The 21998-nt window shown below is 48.2% G+C and overlaps 9 protein-coding genes across 9 annotated transcripts; 7 read left to right on the top strand and 2 right to left on the bottom strand.

The window, feature by feature from the left end:
• Positions 1-4640: 4640 nt before the first annotated feature.
• GGS22DRAFT_56290 (uncharacterized protein) lies at positions 4641-7610 on the bottom strand. Its single transcript, XM_047967431.1, has one exon. The coding sequence runs from the start codon at positions 7427-7429 to the stop codon at positions 5228-5230; it is 2202 nt and encodes a 733-aa protein (XP_047815618.1). The 5' UTR covers positions 7430-7610; the 3' UTR covers positions 4641-5227.
• Positions 7611-9053: 1443 nt separating this feature from the next.
• On the top strand, positions 9054-9761 carry GGS22DRAFT_191978 (ORMDL family-domain-containing protein; the record flags this gene model as incomplete). Its single annotated transcript, XM_047965193.1, has 3 exons — positions 9054-9192; positions 9296-9654; positions 9714-9761. The coding sequence occupies 3 exons, from the start codon at positions 9054-9056 to the stop codon at positions 9759-9761; spliced, it is 546 nt and encodes a 181-aa protein (XP_047815619.1).
• A 1217-nt stretch (positions 9762-10978) lies between these two features.
• On the bottom strand, positions 10979-12327 carry GGS22DRAFT_171878 (uncharacterized protein). The gene is made up of 2 exons (XM_047962677.1): positions 11051-12327; positions 10979-11011 (listed from the first exon to the last, which is right to left on the bottom strand). The coding sequence occupies exon 1, from the start codon at positions 11659-11661 to the stop codon at positions 11080-11082; it is 582 nt and encodes a 193-aa protein (XP_047815620.1). The 5' UTR covers positions 11662-12327; the 3' UTR covers positions 10979-11011; positions 11051-11079.
• A 392-nt stretch (positions 12328-12719) lies between these two features.
• On the top strand, positions 12720-14684 carry GGS22DRAFT_171880 (S-adenosyl-L-methionine-dependent methyltransferase). The gene is made up of 5 exons (XM_047962678.1): positions 12720-13096; positions 13166-13424; positions 13541-13576; positions 13708-13849; positions 13936-14684. The coding sequence occupies exons 2-5, from the start codon at positions 13214-13216 to the stop codon at positions 14288-14290; spliced, it is 744 nt and encodes a 247-aa protein (XP_047815621.1). The 5' UTR covers positions 12720-13096; positions 13166-13213; the 3' UTR covers positions 14291-14684.
• A 40-nt stretch (positions 14685-14724) lies between these two features.
• GGS22DRAFT_171883 (uncharacterized protein) lies at positions 14725-16312 on the top strand (the record flags this gene model as incomplete). The annotated part of the gene is made up of 1 exon (XM_047962679.1): positions 14725-16312. A coding segment is annotated over exon 1 (932 nt), but the record flags the coding sequence as incomplete, so codon positions are not given.
• A 131-nt stretch (positions 16313-16443) lies between these two features.
• On the top strand, positions 16444-17222 carry GGS22DRAFT_171884 (uncharacterized protein). Its single transcript, XM_047962680.1, has one exon. It carries the CDS (start codon positions 16547-16549, stop codon positions 16862-16864), a length of 318 nt encoding a protein of 105 aa, XP_047815623.1. The 5' UTR covers positions 16444-16546; the 3' UTR covers positions 16865-17222.
• A 295-nt stretch (positions 17223-17517) lies between these two features.
• Positions 17518-18267, top strand: GGS22DRAFT_196334 (uncharacterized protein; the record flags this gene model as incomplete). The annotated part of the gene is made up of 1 exon (XM_047965809.1): positions 17518-18267. The coding sequence occupies one exon, from the start codon at positions 17518-17520 to the stop codon at positions 18223-18225; it is 708 nt and encodes a 235-aa protein (XP_047815624.1). The 3' UTR covers positions 18226-18267.
• A 361-nt stretch (positions 18268-18628) lies between these two features.
• GGS22DRAFT_191983 (uncharacterized protein) lies at positions 18629-19447 on the top strand (the record flags this gene model as incomplete). The annotated part of the gene is made up of 1 exon (XM_047965194.1): positions 18629-19447. The coding sequence occupies one exon, from the start codon at positions 18629-18631 to the stop codon at positions 19445-19447; it is 819 nt and encodes a 272-aa protein (XP_047815625.1).
• A 654-nt stretch (positions 19448-20101) lies between these two features.
• Positions 20102-21806, top strand: GGS22DRAFT_171885 (uncharacterized protein). Its single transcript, XM_047962681.1, has one exon. It carries the CDS (start codon positions 20165-20167, stop codon positions 21656-21658), a length of 1494 nt encoding a protein of 497 aa, XP_047815626.1. The 5' UTR covers positions 20102-20164; the 3' UTR covers positions 21659-21806.
• The last annotated feature ends 192 nt before the right edge of the window (positions 21807-21998 follow it).

Here is a 21998-nt window from a genome sequence, read left to right on the forward strand (position 1 = left end):
GAAGGAACTTACCTAGTATTTTGCGAGCTCTGGCTCTTTTTACTTTCTGCCTGAGTCTGGATCGGGTTTAACGAATCAACGATGATGAGACCATCGACCTGTCATTTATCATTTACAAACGAAACAACCAACCTAAATGAAAGAAAAAAAAGTCCCAATCTTCCTCATACGTCGATCCTAGCCTAACCCTATCTAGGCAACATGGCCGCGTCGAAACTTAGTCACTTTCATTATCGCAATGACGATTACTGGAAATTATCCGACTCGACTAATTTACGAATATAACAAGTTCAGACTTTCTCCAAACGGCACACGGTAACATGCTTCCCGTCTTTCCTGGAATGACAGAATGCATTTCACGGCGCACGACGGCGCGGCACGGTGCAGGGCCGGTTTGACTCCCTCCAAGGGTTCCGAATCCTTGGGTTAAGCGAGCAGTAGCGGGCGGTGAATGTGTAGTCGGAAATAGTCGCCAGAAGGAATGATGACAAATTTCATGATGGACAGAACCGAGTATAGATCACGGTTTCAAGCATGTTACTCTAACTCTTAGTTGTAACATCGTAACTACGACATATTCTCCTTTCGGTCTAAGTTCCTGATAAGGACTTGGTGATCATGAAGTCTCATCGCATCTACGATTAGGGGATAGTCTGCCAATCAGTTCTGTTTTACGATAGTTATATCCGGACGTGGAAATTCGTTTCTTTGTCAACCTATCTGGTTCTTCCGTTACCGAAAGAGTGAGGGCAGCCACAAGACCATATTTCTATTGCTCCTAAACTTATTGTCTTGACCAATCTCCGAGCGATGGTCCGAGTTCTAAGCTACTTATTCAGCTGTCAGGGTCTGGAATATTGCTGCTGATTACCTCCTAAAGAGAAGACTCTCGTCTCGAGCCAGAATTCATTACGCTTATACCCAATCACTGCCGACACAAACCTGTGTAACCGTATGTAAGCCCGGGTACACTAGTCGACGCCTCCTGCTCAAAGAGGCACGCCGTAACTCAATTTGCGAGGCATTGATATAGAGTAGGTAGTAATTTAATTCCGAGAACCACTAATAGCTGCTGGCGTATGTAGGAGGAAAAAAAGAACCTACCGGCCTATGAATGCCGGCAGCTCGACAACCTTACTTAATTAGCTTCATCGAGGGTCTCGAATCCGGGATTTCGGTTTGACTGCTTACATGCACTGGTCCTTTGCCGATGTGGCAGGGTCCGGCCCTATGATTATATCACAATATGATCAAATACATATGTACGTCCTTAAACATACATACATGATGCCGGACGCAGATCGTCCATAGAACTAATCCGCCATTTAAGCCATTCGGGTCCGCTTGATTGTTTCCGAAGCGGTGTAGATCAGATGACCTTTTTTTTATATCCGTTTTCGTTGCAGATGGACTTTTATCTCTTGGGTTTTTATGAGTTGGAGTATGCGATGCGGAATCGGACGCGAAGTTGTGGTTTTGATGCCCATTTGACATATCATCACAATATTATTTTCGCTCTTCATGTCGCTTTCGTATGTGTCAGAAACACTTGGACAAGGTAACGTAACTTGCACTGATCTATTCATTTTTGGATCACATACGCGAAGGCTATGAAAGAAAGCTATTGCTTACTCGTCATGTTAATATCTAACTGATTTGAAGTAGGTCGATTCTACGAAATAGAACTAATACGATATCATGCCTCTATCTAACCCCCCTTAATGATATTAGTAACTAAACTCAGAAATTTGTTGGCACCCTAACAGCCATTTCCAAGTTAGATACCACTTGCCGGTGAAATCCTACCCTATTATCGCTACTTTGTCTCCCCAACATCGCAACTAGGTGACCTCCCTTACTCGACATATCACCTTGATACCACCTCGATACGTACGTATGATTCTGAGTTCAACACTACCCAGAAATCCCAGTTAGTTTCTTTCACAAGCCATGAGCAAAGGGGGAGACAATATGGGCGATTAGCACCAACACTTCCATAACTCGTCAATACGCGGGTTCGAGAATACATATCGCCCCTATCCGGCGATTGAACCCGCCTGGACATTTAAATTCTAGTAGACATCAACTCTACACGTTTCAACGCATATCTAACATATAAGGACTCGGGGATATAATGGTAGTATTATCGGTAAAGACAAGTTATCCTAATCATCTACGATCAACCAGCGACAAGTTTTCGACAAGCGAATTCCTATCCAACTCACCCTCTAACAACCTAGGTTTCTATCTTAACAACCTCAGAATACATCGTGAAGAATTTAAGCCTATCTCTACGAATCGACGATCCTAAACAACAACCGGATCCCCCCTCCCCGCCGGCGCCGCCCCCTCCAGCCTAGGCATTCTGGACCGCCACCCCTCGTGCGCCCCGGGTCTCGCACTCGCAATCCCCAGCATCATCTCCGCCGAAGTGCGGATCCGGGGCTCCAGGAGAACGGCGTGTCTCCCCATTCCCCCGTTACCATTCCCTACCTCCACCCTACCTTCACTCCCATTCCCTCCCACCTTCCCCCTTTCCCCCTCACCCTCCTTGCTCCTCCCCATCCCCTTCTCTTCCTCTTTTCCCATTCGCATCCCCCTCTCTCCCCGCCGTTTCTTCGATCCCAAAGGCGGCGCTCGCTTCACTCTCGCCCTGTACCCCCCCGTCTTCGCGGCGCGGAACACGGGTTTCGGAAGGTTTAGGGGGCGGAGCTTGGGGTGGGGGTTTGGTTGGAGGGCGGAGCGGAGGGGGTCGGATGTGGCTTGTGGGACTGTGGGGAGGAGGGATGGGAAGGCTGGGAAGAGATCGTGGAGGGGGGTTAGGGAGAGGAGGTTTGGGGGTTGGAAGGGGGGTGCGGTTGAGTTTGGGGTTGGGGTTGGTAGTTGGGCCATGGTGGTTTATGGGGGATGGGATGGGATGTTGGGATAATGTAGATGGATAGGTAGATAGGTGCGTGTATAGAGGTAGGTTCACTTTACACTTACGGACGACTTGGATGAGGGAGCTACGGGTAGGTAGGTTTCTAGATCACTCACACAGTCACGTATGTAGGTACCTAAGCGACGGCGATGATGACGAACTGGGATGCTGGATATGGTGGGCTTATATAATTGACGATAGCTATGAACAACGCTATTGTACGGTAAGTTTGTGTGATAACTCGGCGATTGTTTCTACTATTGTCAAAGAAGTTAGACTAGAACATACCTACCTAGTAGGTAGGCCACCTGCAGGTATTTATGGTTGCTCTATCGTAGCGAGATCATTACGAAGTGATACAGAGGGGATTGTACACCATTATTCATGAAATAAATGCTTCTATCTCTTATTTTGGAAGACATTAGCATTTTATGGACTTAACAAGTCTTGTTTACCTATGAGGACTAAATAGGATCGGTATATTCCTAATCTTTTATGATTAGACGAAGAGACGAAGAGACGAAGACTTGTTCTTCGTAAACTATATATTTATTCATGTCGCCAAAGAAAATTTAACAAAGGGGTTGATACATACCGCCCCCATAATAATAACATATTAGCTTAGCACTTCGATTTTATAATTCTTTTATAGGTATCTAGAATAACCATCATTGACTTGGTTCCTTTGACCGCATACTCGTCCTCTATAAAATCTTTACTTAGTATGTCAAGATCATAGCTGCTATATGTAATACCTAAATCTAGACAGAGACTATTGATACCAAGACCACGAAAAAAATAATGATTAGGCCATCCAAGGAATCGAACCTCAGCACTTAGCAATACATGTGACCTACTCCATCATATAAGGATACGGTATCATGCGGGTTAGCGCAAACTACGTATTACCAAGTCAATGCCAACACGGTCCTCAGCACTGGTATCGGGTGCTCTAGTGTATTGAAAATTTTAAGTTTTAACTCAGTTCTTGTGCTTTGTTTATCGTCGGGCAAACAACGGTTAAGCTGGAACTTGAGGCCATAATATAATTTGGAAAATTTACATAGTTGATATGGAGAGATGTAGAGATGTAGATATTAAGCATCCGACCTTACGTAAGTAACGAATTGAAGAAACTATGGAGACTTCAAGATGCTGCGCCTTAACTTAGAATCATTTCACGACTATACCTAAAATCAAAGAAGGCTAGCAAGTAGTTAGATGGAATAGAGCCATATATATATCGGTCGATGGTGGTCCGTTTAAGGTGCAACGAACTCTCGTTAGGCCATCGCGAAAAACGAGGCGGAAAGTGGAGTTTATGGATAATTCCCGAACAAAGATTTAGAACCGAAAAATGGTCACGATAAGTGCATGTACGGGAAGCCCGGTCTCCGTGCTTCGCCACCTTACTTACGCACACGCGATTACGTGCGAGCGATACCTAGCGATTGACTCGTGCAGTAATACTAGGCATCTATGTATGGTTGGTGTAGGTTTGTTCCGTATTTGCCGGACGGGAGAACGGGATGGGGCGGGCTAATGCACGTGGGAAAAGGAGAATCTGGCGGTATGAAGAGAGGAGATAATGTACCTGGGTTAAAATGCATAGAGCTTACGGATTGCGGAAAATGGGTAGGTACTTGGGTGGTACATATTTAGAAAAGAAGAAAGTGTTGTAAAAATCGCATGTAGAAGAACATTAGTAAAGAGGCATTTACTTTCCTACGGCAAATATCGCGAAAATCAGAAGCAATGAAAATATGTATAGGAATGCAATTCGCATTAGGGCATAACTAATTCGTATCTCAGAATGCCGATCGTGAAACCGTGTTATGAGTTCCTGTATTTACAGCGATAATCACAAGGGCAACGTTGGGAAACCCCTATGGTTTCCTCGGGGGTGAGCATTGGCTATAGTATTGCGGCCAGGAAAGATGAGTAAAGAGGGAGGTTAATAGACCCAAGTTACTGGGGGCGATCCCATTCATTAGGTTTGGTCGTGAACCACACGGGATTCCAGTATTCGGGGAGGATCACCCGTTCCATAAGACATCTTCCCATTTTCCATGAGGCAACGGCGGATATGTATCTTCTTTCCATAAGCATAAAGCTGCTTTAAAAGATGAAATTGATGACTCCTTTGGGCCGAACCTATGTTGCAACAGCCGTATCGCGAGTAGAAAACTCCGGAGAGGCAAGGAAGCCAGTGTGGCAAGATATTCCCATCGATGTATGGCTGCATCTCATTTTTCAGGCGCATTGCGATGTAGATATCATCTTAGTAGGTCAGATTGAAGAGTAAACTCATTTCCCTCTTCCCCTGCCTCTTCCTCCCCGACCGCCACCTCGACCACCTCCTCCTCGACCACCTCCTCGGAATCCTCCACGTGAACCCTGGTTATTTTGACCACCCCGATTACTGGAGCCACCTCTGCTAGGTCTAGAATCGTAGGTCTGGGGGCGGGGAGGCAGAGATCCGGGCGGGGGAGCTAATGGTCTTTCGTACCTATTACTGTTACGAGGAGGGGGACCGGGAGGAAGGGGAGGTTGCCATGCGGCCCCGTTGCCTTGAAGTGGAGGCGGAGGTGGAGGGCTGAACTCTCTCTCGTTCTGACGGCGGCGGCTCTGATCGTAGTTTCGACGGCCTCCACGTCCACGATTATTGCCTTGTCCGACCGAACCAATGTTGCTCGAAATCCTAATCTGCCCTCGAGGCTCCGGTCTTTGGATAGGTGCGTGGACAAGATCCTCATCCGAATCATCAGAGACGAAATGAGTATGGACTTGTTTCTTTGCCGTCCCACGAATGCGAATATCTGTCTCGGATGAGGGGTTAGACTCTATTCCGACCCAGGCTAAAGCAATATTCTCGCTGTTCGGATCTACATAGAGATTGCGATTTGCCTGGGACCAAGATGTACGCTCCGTAGCATTGCCTCCCTTGTCAGGCAAGCCGCATTCGGAGCCGTAATGACCACTGCCACCGCAGGTGTAGCAGAAGGCTGGTATGTCCTTGACTTTCTTTTGTTGTCCCGGAATGACCTTGTAGGTTCTCCAAATTTCGGTACACTCCTTATCCAAGTGCTTTCCGCCACAGAACGCACACTCATCTTGTTCTTCCGGCGCGAGCGCAAGCTTTTCATTGCAGGTCTTGGTGTTGTGTCCCAATTGGCGACACTTCGAACACCTTCGTCTTGTTGGACAGGCAAACATGCCGTGCTCCTTGCTTCCACAGAATTTGCATTGTAACAGCGGGCATGTACTAGTCTTATGTCCGACCCCATTACAACATAGACAGAAAATGGAAGGGTCTTTTGCGAATGGAAAATATCTTCGTTGTAGCCGCAATTCTTCGTCAGAGCTCGTTCCATTGGAGATTGGTGCGACGGTTTCCTTCTGGATAGATCCATCTGCTGCGATGGATTTCTTTCCTGGCGTCTTACCTTCTGATGCCTGGGTTTTCTTCCTCTGAATACTATTTCGTGCCTTCAAAATTAGAGCGTTCAAGTCAGTGTTTTCTAAGACCTCTTGAGCTACAGCTCGAATTTTGGTGACATGCTTGTTGCTGCCTGTTAAAAGGCCATCCGCTCCTTTGCGTTTCGCGTGGTCTATCATTCCTGTCTTGACGATCTCCACGGATATGCGATCAGCCATACCCTCATTTGCCTCAGCGAGAGCAAGAATCCATGGATAGAGTCTTGCGTCCCAGAAGGCTTTATTGTCGGAAACATTTCGCTTCCTGACTTTAAATGCTTGATGAGGGAGAATCCATGTGGCGCCCTCAACACTAAACACAAGTTGAGGCTTCGACTCCGGTTTAACAGCGTCCTTGGACAGATTGGTGGTAGGAGACGGCGGAGCTTGATAGTCACGGTCTTTAGGATCATCATAGTCTTCATCCTCGTCATCATCTTCTTCATCTTTCGCTTCATGAATATGCCTTGAAGATTCGGAAGAGAGGGTTGCCCGAGACGTGGATGCATTTACGGGAAAGAGTTGCGTGGCCGGTTTTCCAAATGAGGTCCTTGCGCCTACACTAACTCCCTGATTCCAGCCTGCATGTTGTGAAGGAGTGGTTCCGGCGGCGCCAGTTGTGTCGATGAAAAAGGGTTTATCTAAGTCGTCGGCCATACTGCTATCAATTTCGCCGTCCTCGGAAGGCTCGAAGGTATTGATGCCTATGTCATGAGTTTTAGAAGTAGTATTAGAAGCTGTGTTCAATTCCATATCTTGAGAGGCAATAGCGCGAGAAGGTTGAGAAGGACTCGACTCTACTATCTCGCCATCATCCAGATCTGAGTCGTCGCTGTTGTTGAAATTATCTGTTTTTTGCTTTTTTGAGGCAGGTGTTGATTTTTCAATATACGCGCCCTCATCGTCAGATTGAGATAAACCCTTCAACTGCTCCCCGTAATCGCGTGGCCGCTTTTGGCCGGATAGGCTACTAGGAGTACTGATTTCACCCTGGCCAGCGCTGGGAAGGGAATCCTCGATGGCGCCACTCATTACAATGTAGTGACGCACACGAGGACATATGTTGACGATGATGAAATGCCTAAGTACCTAAGTACGTTGAGAAAAGTTGAGGTTGTTAAATTCTGGATGTTTTTTTCTCTCCTTTTTTCTTTTTCTGTGAGGCGTAACCTGTAAAGCGCGTCTAGATTGTGAAGTACCTGTTAAATAAGTACCTAGGCAAGGTCTTATCTTGAGAACTGCGACCGAAAGAAACGCGGTTTTGATGAATTTTGATGAATTTTGATGAATTGGATGTATTGGCATTCAATATCGAAAATTCATTCTCGATATTAAATGTTGATATTGAGGCTCTTAAGATTTTAGGAGATTATCTAAAGTAACGTACCTGGTGGTACTTAGTGGTACGTACCTTATTATCGAGTTTGGTACTTTGTTACTTCCATGGATGTAGATCTCGGGGAAACTTCCAAGGTCGAAATGGCAAATTTGTGGCGATGCACTTGTACAATCAGAAACAAACCTTGGAACGTAGCACAGGTAAAACAATGCAACAGTGCAGTACCCATATTATTCATCTAAACGAGTATTTAGTACCAGCTTAGTACCGGCTTAGTACCAACTTAGTAGAAGCTTGGACCTGGCTCCAACGGTCTGGAAACTTAAGAAACCTGAGCTGCCTGAGATGTGAGTGCACGACAATCACGTGATCTCGTGAGACCCTGGTTGCGTATCTTAGCTTGGATACTTGGTGACATTGATGCGTTACTTTGGTACATTAAGGAAGAAAGTTCAAGAAAGTCAAGTCAAGTGGCCAGAAATGGGCGAAGACCCAATTTTACCCAATTTTGACCCCGAAATCTCCAGCTGTAGCCACGCAGCAATTCTCAGTGTAGGCGAAAAAAATGGAGCTTTCATTGGCGATTTTATTGCCCAGGTGGTACTTCGACCCCTGTCTCCAAATGGTGTCCCTTGTAAAGTTGTCCTTGAGTTTTGAATGTTCCTTCAATCACCACTGAATGCTGAATACTATCCACTACCTATTATTTCTCTTTGATCATCACCTTCCATAACCCTTCTTGTCTTGTCTTGTTCTACCTAAATTAACCTATCATTCTTCTTCTAACCTTCGTGACCGACCACTTTATTCGTAATACACTTCACTTAATTGTATTCATCGTCAATCAATTACATCAGCTTTTCTCTGAGTTAAGAGTGCAAATATTAGAAAGTCTCCTGTCTGGCCTCATCGCGCAAGTCAATGTCCTTTACGACCCTCCTCTCCTAAACGCAGCATTTCGTAGTTTTCCTTTACTCCTCGACAACTGCTGCAATTTTGCGATACCCTCTAGACTATTTCTACCATTCCCGTTTCCGAGCCTAGCAACCCACCGCTAGCAGTTCCCCTTTAAAAGCCTCCGCCGTCGTAACGGCATCAGATAGCTCTACGCTTCGAATATTCCCTCCCCGGTAAGCCGACGAAGAACGTCCCCGTTCGATCCGAGCTGTGCGGATGACGACCACTACGAACAAAACAATTTCGAGGTCGACTTCCCCGTCCAATACCGCCAAAGTGTCTTCCCCAATCCTCATTCCCCGCACCGTCTCCTACGACGCCGGTACGAACCCCCCGACACGGGGTAGTACCTATCTCGGTATGACTGACTCTAAGTCGACGAGGAGACGACGGTCTAGTAGCATCCTTCAGATATATCAGGAACCGCAGGAGCCATTGGAGCAGCTGAGTGATCAGTCCGCTCTCCCAAACCTCAATGCGAACTGGGTCAATGCTAAAGGTACGTTAAGACGTTATATCGGGTATATTTCCTCGCTTTACGGGGCAGAGGTTATGTCTTTTCTACAGACGGGACATATAAGCTAATAGGGGAATATTAATAGGAGCATGGACCATCCACATTGTTCTGATCGCTGCGCTGAAGATTCTGTGGGATGTAATCCCCGGCGTCTCTCAGGAGACTTCCTGGACCCTGACAAACATATCTTACATGTTCGGATCTTACATCATGTTTCACTACGTTCGTGGCGTACCGTTCGACTTCAATAGTGGTGCATACGATAATCTGAATATGTGGGAGCAAATCGACGACGGCGCACAATACACACCGGCCAAGAAATTCCTTCTCAGTGTTCCTATCGTGCTGTTTCTCTTGAGTACGCATTATACTCACTATGATCTCACATATTTCACTATAAACTTTCTAGCTGTGCTAGCGGTAGTCATACCGAAACTACCCTTCGTACGTTTCTAAATGTTTGTCTGTTTCAGGAATAGAATGGCTAACTGGTAATTTTACAGAGTCACCGTATGAGAGTAGGTATATTTTCAGGTGTGCCAGAAGAGTAAAACAGGACGGCATCGGGCACGCTCGCACTGAAGTTCGACAACGGTTGCGGGCTTCATACTGGGAGGCAGCGAATTTCGGGAGGGTGATACACAAAAGCAAACGGCGGGAGGTGATAACCGGGCCGATCATTTGACTGTAGGAAACAAGTCAGTCTGGAAAAAAGTGCCAGGTTTCAAGACCATTCATACTGCACTGTTCCCATGTGCTTTGCCTAGCCAAGTTTTTGTGAAGACGGTCAGCTCCAAAGCGCCCTTCTGAGTACGTCTGTGCTCTTGTCAATGACGAATGCTGTGACCGTGTGCGCATGTTGAAGCTGTGATGCTATAAATGATGAGCTCCTAACGCCAAGTCCCGGCTTGATCTGAGTCCCATTCTTGGTAGTTCTTGGTAGTATAGTCGTGGGGTTTTATCAGAAGCTATATGAGCATATCCGCGACCCAGATCGTATATATATGATATATTGTGAATCCACGTAAGCCTATATGACTTGGCACCACTATATCCAAACCCTAGAGTTTGTAAGTTTCCCATGAAGGTCAATGTTACTAGTAAGCTTCTGTCCATCTATACACTAAACTAAGATGACCACAGATTCGTCATAGGAGGACAATGTGATTGCTTATTTACTATTGCTTTGACATTTCATCCCACAGATGGCTCTCTTTGCGACGGGATATAAAAGGGCGAGATGGGACGAGATGGGAGGTCAGATTAGATGAACTTGTCCACTGCTCGAATCTTGCATCTAGTCTTTGTGACCTACCTCATACTTACCTAGCTATTATAATAATTAGACCGGAAGCTTCCAGCCAAAATGAGAACCTCGGCCGTTACAACCGCCCTGGTGACTATCATCAGCCTGGCGGGCGCCGTTGTCCCTTCCGAAAAGGAGGAGGTCAAGGACCTCGACATGCCGGGGTGGGACTCTACTCCAGTCGGTCCGCAAGAACAGGTCTCTCCCGAATCCTCTACGGACCCTTCCGTTCCTCTGCCCCTCCCCTACCTTAAGCTAGTTAATCTAGACGAACCGGGCAAGCCATCAAAACCAACTATATATACCAAGACTACCAAAACTACGAAGTCTACAAAATCAACGCAGCCTACCAAGTCGACGAAGTACACCAAGACCACCAAGTCTACAAAGTCAACTGAGTCTCCTAAACCAACGAAGCCCACCAAACCAACTAAGCCCGTTAAATTTACTGAGACCAAGTCTACCAAATCTACGAAGTCTACGGAGTGCCCCGAATCGACCAAGTCAACAGAATCGACTAAATCAACAGAGACAACCAAATCAACCAAATCTACTAAATCTACCTACTGCCCGGAAACTACCAAATACACCTCACCTACCAAGTCGACTGAAACCACCAAGTCTACCAAATTCACCAAGTCTACAAAATCGACCGAATCTACTAAATCAACCAAGACAACCAAGTCAACCAAGCTCGCCAAGGAGACAGAGCCGACAAAGCCAACCAAGTCTACAAAGTCGACCAAGTCACCTACCAAAACACCTACCAAGACCCCCACCAAGCCAACCAAGCAAGCCGAACCCAGCAAGCCCAGCAAACCCGAGGACGCGCACCCGCGCGTCTCAAGCGAAGACGGGGAAGCAAACAACAACAACGAAGCCTCGCCCAACGAACTCGGCGGTGACTCAGGCGACAACAACGACGGCAACGACGAAGACCACAACGAGCGGGAGGGGTTCAAGCCCGGGCACGGAATCGCAGCTAATGAGATCGACGGCGGGGATACCGGGGATAACAACGACAACAACGACGAGGACCAGGACGAGAGAGTCGAGGCACTTAGATCCGGGGATGAGGATGGAATTGAGGGTGGGGAGCGCGCGCGCACGACGAAGACGCAGACCGGTGGTGTGGTGGTGATCATGGAGGAGCGCAGCAGGGCGATGGCGCTGGCTGGATTGGCTGTGGCGCTGGCTGCGGCGGTGGTGTTGTTGACTTAGGGGGTGGGTTTGATGGATATGGATATGGGGAGGAGGAGGAGGAGGAGGAGGCTGTGAGATTTGGTTTTCTGGGCTGGGATGGAGACACGGATATGGATACTTGCCTGCTTTGGACTTGTTTGTTGGTTGGTTTTAATACTTAATGGAGGACGCGTGGAGGGGGTCGTGGAGAAGGGGATTTTTTGTTGCGGTGGTGGTGATGGTGGATGTGGGGGTTGTGATCGTTGTGGTTGTGGTTGTAGTTGCTGTTGTGGTGGTTGTGGTGGTTGATGTGGTTGATGCTGTGTATCGTACGTAATGTGTGCTTCGTGAATACGCCTAATAATAGAACTCTCCTTTCGTTGCTGTTGTTGCTGCGTCTTTCATGAATCTTTTTTTCGATTTTCTCTGGCTTTGATGTGATTGGTGATGAGACTTGTTCCGACTCGGTAGTTGTGATGGTGCGGATGACGGTGCGGGCGGGGGAGAGTTACGCAGGTAAGCGCTAATAGGGAATGCAGTATTTATATGGTCTGGCTCGCTTGGGACGACCAGTCCAAGGGTGGGAGTGATACCGGGTAGCATCCGCCCTACATAATTCCGATGTATGCCTTAAATGAGAAGAAAATGGTAAATTCGGCGAGGATTCTACGCTCGGATTTCCGAGACCGAGCGCTGCTTCGGCTTTCTATACCTTGTAGGTTGGTGATCGCATTGGCGGTGTGGTTTCTGTAACCCGTAGTCTAATCGCTATCTCTCAAGTTAGCAATAGCGAGCGAAGTTTTGAAGTTGAGCCAAGTGAGGTGGTTCGTCAGATACTAGTAAGTAGATCAATTGGTCATGAAATTATTGGAGTCATTATTCAAGAGTCATACCTGAAAGAGCGATGATTAGTGCGGGAATAAAGTAGTGCTACAACGTGCGGAGATAATAACCTTGGGCGATATTTCATCTTATCTGATCCGCATGCACTTCGGGTCTATCGGCGAACTACTCACGGCTGGTGGGTTTCGGCTCCGGAGTCGGGGCAGCTACGTAAGGCAACATCAACCTTCCCTCGGTTTACCTACCTAGTAGGAATGCGAGAACTGGGAGGAGCCTATGTGGAGGGAAGGAGAGGAAATGAATGACAAAGGAATTATACTATATGTACAAACCTACGTAGTACACAGTGGGGGTGACGCAATCTGCAGTTGCCCGGTTTTATAACTGCTTAAAGTTATATCTTTCCTAGACAACCACGTTTTGGCGTTTTTTTACGTCTCACCCTGTGTAACCTAGTATTCATTCTAGACTATCAGGTAGATGCGACGGTGACTCGAGTCGTAACATATACGAAGGAATATATAATAGAGTTATTTGCTACCTTCTCTTTGTTCAGTAAGTGTCTTCTTAGCACTCCATTCTCCTCGCTTCTTCAGAATCTTCACTTACTCATACAACTGTTAGATACCTAACTAGATCTATTTATTTGCTTCCACATCGATATCAGTCAAGATGAAGGAAGGAACAACATTACTTTACACCACCGAGACGCTGGGCGACCGCGTTTCCAAATACTCTGAGTCCATCTCAGTCACAGTTCCTCAGAAACTCCGAGACTACCATGCCCGTATCTTCAAGGATCGTGATGATTCTAACTACATGATCTCGACCTTCGAGTCTCAGGCATTGATCTTTCTCGGACGTATGATCGGCGCCAAACGAGGTACGTTCATCGCCGCCTCCCCCTTTGCCACTCAAATGCTGAATCCTTGATTAAGGGTATCACTGAGTGTGTAGGAACTGGGTATACTCAAGCATGATCCGCTAACACATCCACAGTTCTTGAGATTGGCGTTTATGTTGGGTTTTCGGCTAGTATGTGATACCTTTAGCCTGTCTCGGGAGTTGATATCATATCCACATTTGCATGGGAATTATTTCCCCCGAGACACATCCGAATTACTAAACTTATTATTCGAACACGTGACTAACCACTGTTGTTATAGTGATTTGGAGCCATGCTGTCGGACCTCAAGGCAAGGTCACTGGTCTTGAGTATGACGAAGAATATTCCGAGTTGGCGTTGAAGGCTGCGAAAGAGAACGGCTACGACAACATCGAGATCCACACCGGTGATGCTGCCGAGACGTAAGAAAGCCTTCTCAATTCCTTTTCTGTCTCTTGCCCCTTTATTTTAGCCTTAGACATTTAGAAGCACACTGACCTATGCCCAGTCTCCCCAAGCTCGCTTACCCCGACGAGCCGTATGATATCGTCTTCATCGATGCGAACAAGACAGCGTATCCGGGATATCTAGCTAAGATCTTAGAGATGTCGCAGCCGGGTGCGAAGAAGCGGCTCGTACGCCAGGGGGGTATTATCGCCGCAGACAACGCGCTGCGTCGCGGCCTCGTTGCCGATTCCAGCTCCGATAACCCATGGCTGCCCGCCGACTTCGCGACCGGATGGGAGGGGAGCGCTGTTGCTGCTATTCGGAAGTACAACAAGGCTGCGGCGGAGAACAGTCGGTTGGAGACGTTTATGGTCCCGCTTTGGGATGGGTTGAATTTGGCTAGACTTGTGGATTAAATGCCTTCGTAGTCGGGTATCGGGTAGTTTTTGTTGGTCGGAAATTTTTACGTGGTTGGGATAAGGCCAGGTTAGACTGAGAGGATGATGCGGGATGTATGATGTGCGACAATTTACGAAGTATCATTTACGCTTGTCGACTGCATAAGGTGTTACCGTAAGAGGTATAAGGTTGTCAAAGGACAGGGGCCGGTGACATTATACGCATCGTCGCCGCCATTCGGTAACCAATCAATTGATCGGTTTATCACTCACTTGAACTGATGTTGGTGACGGAACTATGAGGGCCACATGTAAGGTGTCACGGTGTCACCCACCATTATGGCGGGAGCTGAAATTTGCCCCCCTTCCCGTGTCTTGGCACGGGTAACGAAATTAAGCCCCGCGAACGCCACCACAATGCTCGACCGAATATAGAGATATCTTGTGAATTGTGGCTTCGTGAATTGTTTTGGTCATAGATGCTAGGTAAACGCCAAATTATGACCTATTAAGAATTCTAAGATGAAGAGAATCCTCATCCACTCACCCAAGCCTAGGATCTAGGTATCTGTTAATATGTACCGGTAAAATTACCCAATCCATCTAGGAATGTTCCGTCGTCCCGTTCCGCACCGGCCCCCAAATTATGAGATTACGGCGTAGGATCTTGCGTGCAAGCTGCAGCTCCGGATGAAGCACAAGGTATGATCGCCGACTGCGCCGCCTCCACCATCGGGATTGTTGGCATATATCTGCAGCCTGCGCCTCGGGATCCGGAAATAGATACCCAGGTAGGTTGATTCGATTAGATTAATTGCAACAGTAATACAGCAACAGAGATGTGATTAAAACGATGGTGTTTCGATCAACAATCGCCATGTGTTCTCGTCTTCTCTTTCTCTTTCTGCTTCCCTGTATGGGATATGGCTAGAGACTGTGTTACCGACTATCGAAAGGTACCATGAGGACTTAACAATAGGCCGATGAAAGGAAATAACAAGTGGTCGACCTCGAATAATGCTCGCAGTAATGCCAGTCTTCTCTAAGCCTGATGAGCCTCATAAGTCCCAGGGCTTCGGCAATATCCCTACTAAAAACGCAGTGCAAGGATCAAATCCATTTCAGAGAAATGATGGCGACCACGGAGATGGCGAACATGATGGTTGGAACTGGGGCTCTCTAGGTAATAATCCGAAACCTACGAATACGCACGACGAACGAACATCGGTTAAAACACACACCACAACCCCGGGAAGCGGGAGGGGAGGAAACAAATCATCTACAACATCGAAAGAAGCAGAACCACCTCCAACACCAACGGTCACCCCTCCAAACAACACAGAAAACCCATCACCATCCGAACCTCACACCGAGCCAACCAGTGACGGAAGCGCCGCCGAACAAACCCCAACCCCAGCCCAAACCACCGCTCCCGCTCCCGCAGAAACCAGCGACACACCCACAAACTCTACGAGCCAAAACCCCCCACCCGAAGATCCCAGCACCGACACCCCCACCGCAGCCAGTCCCACCGACCCTCCAGACCCAAGCACCGAAGCCGAATCCGATAACCCGAACCAAACCCCCCTTCCAGACAGCGACTCGGTCATCACCGATCAACCGTCCAGCACCTACGACCACTCACGCACGCATACACACAGCTACAGCTCTACATCCACATATCCCGCCCTTTCGGAACCAACAACAGCAACAGTGACAACAACAACACTAGCCGCACCCCTAGGAACAGCAGACTCCAGCTCCCACAACACTACAAACGGGGCCGCGCTCCCGACGTTCGCTATCCCGCTGATCGTGCTCGCGGCACTAATGGGGTTTGCGTTTCTAGCTGCGTTGGTGGTTTTCGGGGTGCGTGAGCGGAGGCGGAAAGATGGTGGTGGGGTGGGGGATATATCAGGTGCTGTGGGTGGAGGGGAGGGAGGAAGTGAAGGGGGAGGAGGGGGGAAACCGAATTACCTGCGCGCGGTGGGCAAAGCAGCGGGTGTAGCTACTGGAGTCGCGGGGGTGCTTTGGGTTGTGAGATGGTTGAGGGGGCGGGGTGGGGAGGAGAGGAGGGAGAGGGAGAGGAGGTATTTCGAGGCTGTTGTGGCGTATGCGAAGGTTGGAGAGGAGAGGGAGGAGCGTGGGCTTGAGGGTGGTGGGGAGAAGGAGTTGGAGGTTGAGGTGGAGAGGAGTGGGATAGGGGGGCGGGGAGTTGAAAGGGGGAGGGAGAGGGAGAGGGGACAGGATGCCGCGAGTCAGCGGTCGGAAAGTATGGTTGTTATGAGCGCTGCGCTGGGATACACGCCGGCGCCGGCGCCGGCGCTTATCAGTGTCACGCAGCCGTTGAGGAGGAGCGCGTCTGTGGTTTCGTCGCTGTCGTCGTCGACGCGGAGTCAGGGGCAGTATGAACGGTTGGTCCCGTCGCCGGTGACGGATGAGTCGCCGTATGTGTGGGCGCCGCCGCCGGTTCCGTCGATTAATCTAGCAGGAGTGGGAACGGGAAGTCAAGGAGCGAATGCGGTGGCGGAGACGGGAGAGTGGAGACGATCGGCTGTTCCAGCGGTTTTGAGACCGGGAGGCGGGGGTTGAAAATATAGCGATCAGCTTGGGAAAAGGTTAGGAATTAATTGAGTGAAGTTTGGATTTCGTTCGATGTAATAATGTAGGTACTATTTTCCCCTTGACGCGATAAACAAAGCTGGTTCATTACGTCTTTGACAGACTGTTTCAATTATTCGAGATTCACATCTCAAGTTTGAGGGAAACATTGGAAGGTCTAGCTAATGCGCCTCTGCTATTAGCTATTTGTTTGCTTCCCCATTTTAGGGGATGGGGGTTAATCAACCAAACCATTGCCAGCAAGGTCGTTGATCTAATGCTGTCGATATAAATGTATGGCCTTCCTAGAGCACTATAAAATATGGGATGACAACAGCTGCGATTCACTCGGCAGATTATCAAGTGACTAATACCTAGCCAAGAAATGTTTTTAGCAATTAGTGTAAATAATCGGGCTTATCTCAGTTCAAAAGGTCATGATTAACATACGTAGATATTGTCGGAATAAATTGCAGGTAAGTCACAGGTGATACTCAACCCTTTTGATGAATCCTTGGAAAATAGGGGTTAGAGACCAATCCTATTTATATGCTATGTTTCTGTACCATTAAAGCTTTCGCTTTTACCTTTATACTTCGAGGAGGGTTAAGCCCAAAGGCCACTCAAGAAAGATTACTCTCATAATGGATGACTTCAGTATCTCTAATGGCCTTTCGCCTGCTGCGCAAATGTCTTCCGAATATGCACCGAGGGCCCAACCTGTCGCATTACCGAAATCAAGTCTAGAAAGATCCTTAAACGAGTACTATTATGAAATTAGAGCGACCATTGAAGGGATGGCGAACGACATCCTGCGACTTGGAAATCCACGATCTGGGCACATCATCACTCGATTTGAACTTCAGCGCGTCCAAATCGATGTCACCGGTACCATCTTTAAATCTCACCCATGTATGGATGCATTCGAAGACGAAACCTCCGAATTAAATGCCAATCAGCACCTATACGCTCCCGTCATCACGATCCCTCTTCCAATGAAAGTCCTGGCCACAGACAAGCGAGTTGGACTACTTAGAAACGCGCTATTGTACGATGATAGCTGCGAGTTCAGGGGGCCTCATGGCATTCCGTTTCGGCGACATCCAGTATACCGCCAGTTTACTCTGGAATTCGTTAATCCATATTCTAATTTGACAACATCTTGTCGAAGCCTCTGGTGCCCATCAACTATGGTCTACCTCCCTGACCCAAGAACAATATTCAGCAGGGAGGATACGGGGTTTATTCTTCACGATACATGGGACGCGGCAGGTCTTCGGGACTGGGGTTCTCACTGCAAGAAGGCTCGTAAACTGCAGCGGAAGCAGGTTGGTTGTATTGAAGGCGAGTGAATATTGGGACAAAAGCGCACTTAAAGAGGTGTCGGTTAGGAGTATCAGGTATAAATTAGGGATCTATACAGAAATGAAAAATCGCATCTAAAAAACATGAAGGTAGTTTCAACTAGTGGGTCGCCTGCCCTTACCCCTGAATCCACGATAATAGGTAGGAGGTATGGAAGGGATAATCCATTACAGGTGGCAGATACCACTGATTGTGATAAAGACAGGCCTTAGACATGGAAGTGGCTACCAACCTTGCTCTAGGACGTAATAATTAAAATCGTAGGTTGGGGATTTGAACTTGAATTTATACATACCTAAAACATAGTCATATATCTAAAAAAAAAGGGATATATTAGCTGATGTGTATCAGTTCTTCTAGATTAAGGTGAAGCCAACATAACACTTAGGAATGGAGAGCTCAGAGAGTTCAGAGAGCACGAAGAGTACGAAGAGCACGGAGAGCAGAGAGGAGTCTATCGGCCTGGATGGCTTTAAGAAACTTTCCCGTGCGCTGTCAGTCTCATCATGGGCAACAAAAGTTCGTCAAGAGCTTTCAAGCGACAGTTCAGATCCCTGCGACCGTATCAATTCCCCGAAATCACCCCCATCGGTTTACACAGAAGATGATGAATCCATACCCGATGAAGACGAGATACTGGGGGACTTGATTTACGGTCTCTTTAGTGCTGTATTGGATAGGTACCCTACCTATACCATCCCCGAGTTGAGACAACACCTTGAAAAGATCTTCACGGACGTGGCATCTCATGTCGAAAACGAATTGCCATCAAAACTAGGATTGTCGAAGAAACTCGACGTAGAATATAAATTAGTGGGAAGATATCCGTATTCGGTGACAACGGAAACGGGAGCTAGTGTTTCTCCATGCATCTCATTCACGGTCCCCAACGATTATCGAGATTGGAAGCATCTGGTTCTCAACAAGAAACGGAGGAAGCGCAAGGAGGTTGCGGATCATATCTGTACAACTGCCTGGGAGATTGTTCGAGACTATCAAAAGACCAAACGCCGTAAAGGAGTCTCATGGACGGATATCCTCGTCATAGAATTGAATTTCGAAGCCATAGACGACAAACACAAAGCGTTCCGGTACAACACCGTTACGGATATGGTATTCTTATTGACGGGCGATAGGGAGAATTGCGTCCTACACGATACTCTGGTTCCAGAGGAATCCAAGGCAATCGGCTTCGCTACTCTCGATTAGGATGGATCGGAAGACTTGTGGGAGACGAGCATTTGGGTTTGGAGTTGGTGGACATGTGGATAGAGTAGAACTAAAATCGGACAAATGAACATTAGACTTGACAATACAATTAAGCCTTGATGCTTAAAAACAGCTGTATTCTAGCGATGCATTTTAGCGATGACTCACTGCGAAACCTTTCAAAATACCGGCTCTTTGATGAATGGATATGTGTTGTGCTGATGGATTGTACACATTGGGCACGGGGACCTGAGTAACAACACGAGAAGTAACTGGCATGTAAGAGGACAACCTTGGAAGTCTCTTAGGCGTAATTGTGAATAAGAGTGTTACAGAACAACAGGCGAACAATGAACAATAAATACCAACCCATTGTCATCGCACAATAAGTATTTATCCACGTCACTCGACCGCGCGATTTCCATGGAGGCACAGTAATATGTGTGTGGGATGAATAGGGGCAACAGGCTCTTAACTGTAAATACCCTCCGGTCATGAGGTAGGCCTATCGCACATAACACAATTCAAACAGGCCTCGGTAAGGACTGTAGGTCTTGAAAATTATATAATTATCCAGGATTTTCTTGACCCTCGACTCCAGCCTTACCTTGGCTATTTACCAGTTACCTCATATCAGTCATACGATTGTAATAAGGCATATTATTGTAAAGGTGGACAAAACTGATCTACAATAAGGCTAGAAGTGGCACTATAATCATGGGTAATAACGGTGGGTATCCTGGCAGGATGCCTCCGTACCAGCAGCCATATCCGCCGTACCAACAGTCGTATCAGCAGCAAGGCTGCCGGCAACCTCAACCGCGAGCTGGGCCTCCTAGTCCTATTATTCCACAACCAGCCATAATTAACGCCGATGGAAGGTTACGGCAGCAGGCTTTACCTACCCGAATGCAAGTACCATACACATCGGGCGGCCTACCTACCGAACCATCTCCGGAATATTATTTCCACCCAGAAGTGACTTATATTGCTCCTCTTCAACCTCAAGTCTACCTTAACAGTTCTTCTAGCCTAGCTACTCAGGTTTCTTATGCGAACTCTCACTTAGGTTCGTCTTATTCAGATGTTAGTATCGATATCAATCCTAGAGCTAAGCCTCGAGGTGTTTCCCCTACTTCCACAGTTCCAGTCGAGGCTCCTGACCCTCCTTCCATTCATCCATTTCCTAAGCGCGACCCCTATTCGCCTAAACATGGTTCACAAGCTGGCCATCCGCCGGTACCCAAAGCGGCTTCTCACCATCATCATCGTTCTCGATCCCACACTCGCACCCATCCTACCCATCATCGATCTTCTTCAGAATTACCTCTCAAGTCAATACTTAAGCAACCCTCACCCCAACATAAACCCGACCCAGAACCCAAACCGAAATCGAAACATCACCACCGCCACCACCACCATCGCCATCACCACAACACCCCCCAAAAACCCATGCCTATCACCAACCCCCACAACCCCCTAGCCCCCGCCCTCACCACCGAGCACGACATCCTCCTCCGGGGCCTAACCGAGCTGGGCCCTCTAACCCGGCCAATCCTCGAAGTCATAACCTACGAGTTCGCGCTCCCAGCACACAACACCGCGAACATCTCCTTCTCGCTAACCGCCATCGACATCGTTCCCCCATCCCCAAACTTACCCGCAACCCACGCCGCGAATCTGCAATGGGATCTCGGCCCGGGAATTCTCCACGGGCTAACCCACGCGCGCGTCCTCGCGCCTCTCCTCACGATAACCCTCCCACCACGCTACCAACCCGCAACAGCACTCCGCGCTTCGCTGCCCGAACCGATAGTTCCCGGCCCGCAACCCGACCACGGCGTCATCGCCGCGTGTGAGCGCGTCGTAGCGGCGTTGCGGTACGGCGGCACAGGACCGAACCCCGCTCCTGTCCCGGCTGTCCCTGACCCAAGCACGCAACACCAACCCGAACGAATCTCCCTCCCCTTCCGCGTCGGCGGCGAGCTGTCCGGAAGTAATTACACTTTCCGCATCGGGGCTGCGGACGAGACGACGATTCTGGGGGCCGAGACGTGGGTGTATCTGCCATCTGCGGAACGGAGGGACCTAGGTGTGCCGGTGTATGAGCGCGTGAAGAAGGATGGACGGGAGGGGAGACGTAAGGTTGGGCGGTGGGCTGGGGAGTGGGGGGTTAGGGGGGAGTTGGGGGTGTTGATTGATGGGGAATAGATGGGGGTGAGAGGAGAGTGAGGGTTTGAAGAGTATGAGACTTGTCTGTGGAGGTGTAGTAGAGGTAGGGAGAAAGGGGAGAGAGGGAGAGAGGAAAGTGGATGTCTGGGGCTTGTACGATACATACCTGGAAGGGTGTACGATACTGGTTCCTAGGCGTTAGGCGGGATATACTATAGAACTAGGGTTATATCCATCCACGAGCATCGTTTGATTTTCCAAGAACAAATTTGACAATATACCTACCTATTCACTCAGACCATTCCGATCTTAACTGTGTGCCTTGTCTTCGGACTCCCGAAAAATAAGCAGCCACCAACGTAATTATTGTGACCCGTAG

This window comes from Annulohypoxylon maeteangense (genome assembly GCF_022496945.1).
Source record: "Annulohypoxylon maeteangense strain CBS 123835 unplaced genomic scaffold GGS22scaffold_18, whole genome shotgun sequence".
NCBI classification, from domain to species: Eukaryota; Fungi; Ascomycota; class Sordariomycetes; order Xylariales; family Hypoxylaceae; genus Annulohypoxylon; species Annulohypoxylon maeteangense.

Coding starts and splice junctions, on each gene's coding strand:
- GGS22DRAFT_56290 (XM_047967431.1), bottom strand. CDS start 7,429: ATGAGTGGCGCCATCGAGGATTCCCTTCCCAGCGCTGGCCAGGGTGAA.
- GGS22DRAFT_171878 (XM_047962677.1), bottom strand. CDS start 11,661: ATGATCACCACCACACCACCGGTCTGCGTCTTCGTCGTGCGCGCGCGC.
- GGS22DRAFT_171880 (XM_047962678.1), top strand. CDS start 13,214: ATGAAGGAAGGAACAACATTACTTTACACCACCGAGACGCTGGGCGAC. Junction 13,425..13,540: donor TATGATCGGCGCCAAACGAG/GTACGTTCATCG, acceptor ACACATCCACAG/TTCTTGAGATTGGCGTTTAT. Junction 13,577..13,707: donor TTATGTTGGGTTTTCGGCTA/GTATGTGATACC, acceptor CTGTTGTTATAG/TGATTTGGAGCCATGCTGTC.
- GGS22DRAFT_171884 (XM_047962680.1), top strand. CDS start 16,547: ATGGTTGTTATGAGCGCTGCGCTGGGATACACGCCGGCGCCGGCGCCG.
- GGS22DRAFT_171885 (XM_047962681.1), top strand. CDS start 20,165: ATGGGTAATAACGGTGGGTATCCTGGCAGGATGCCTCCGTACCAGCAG.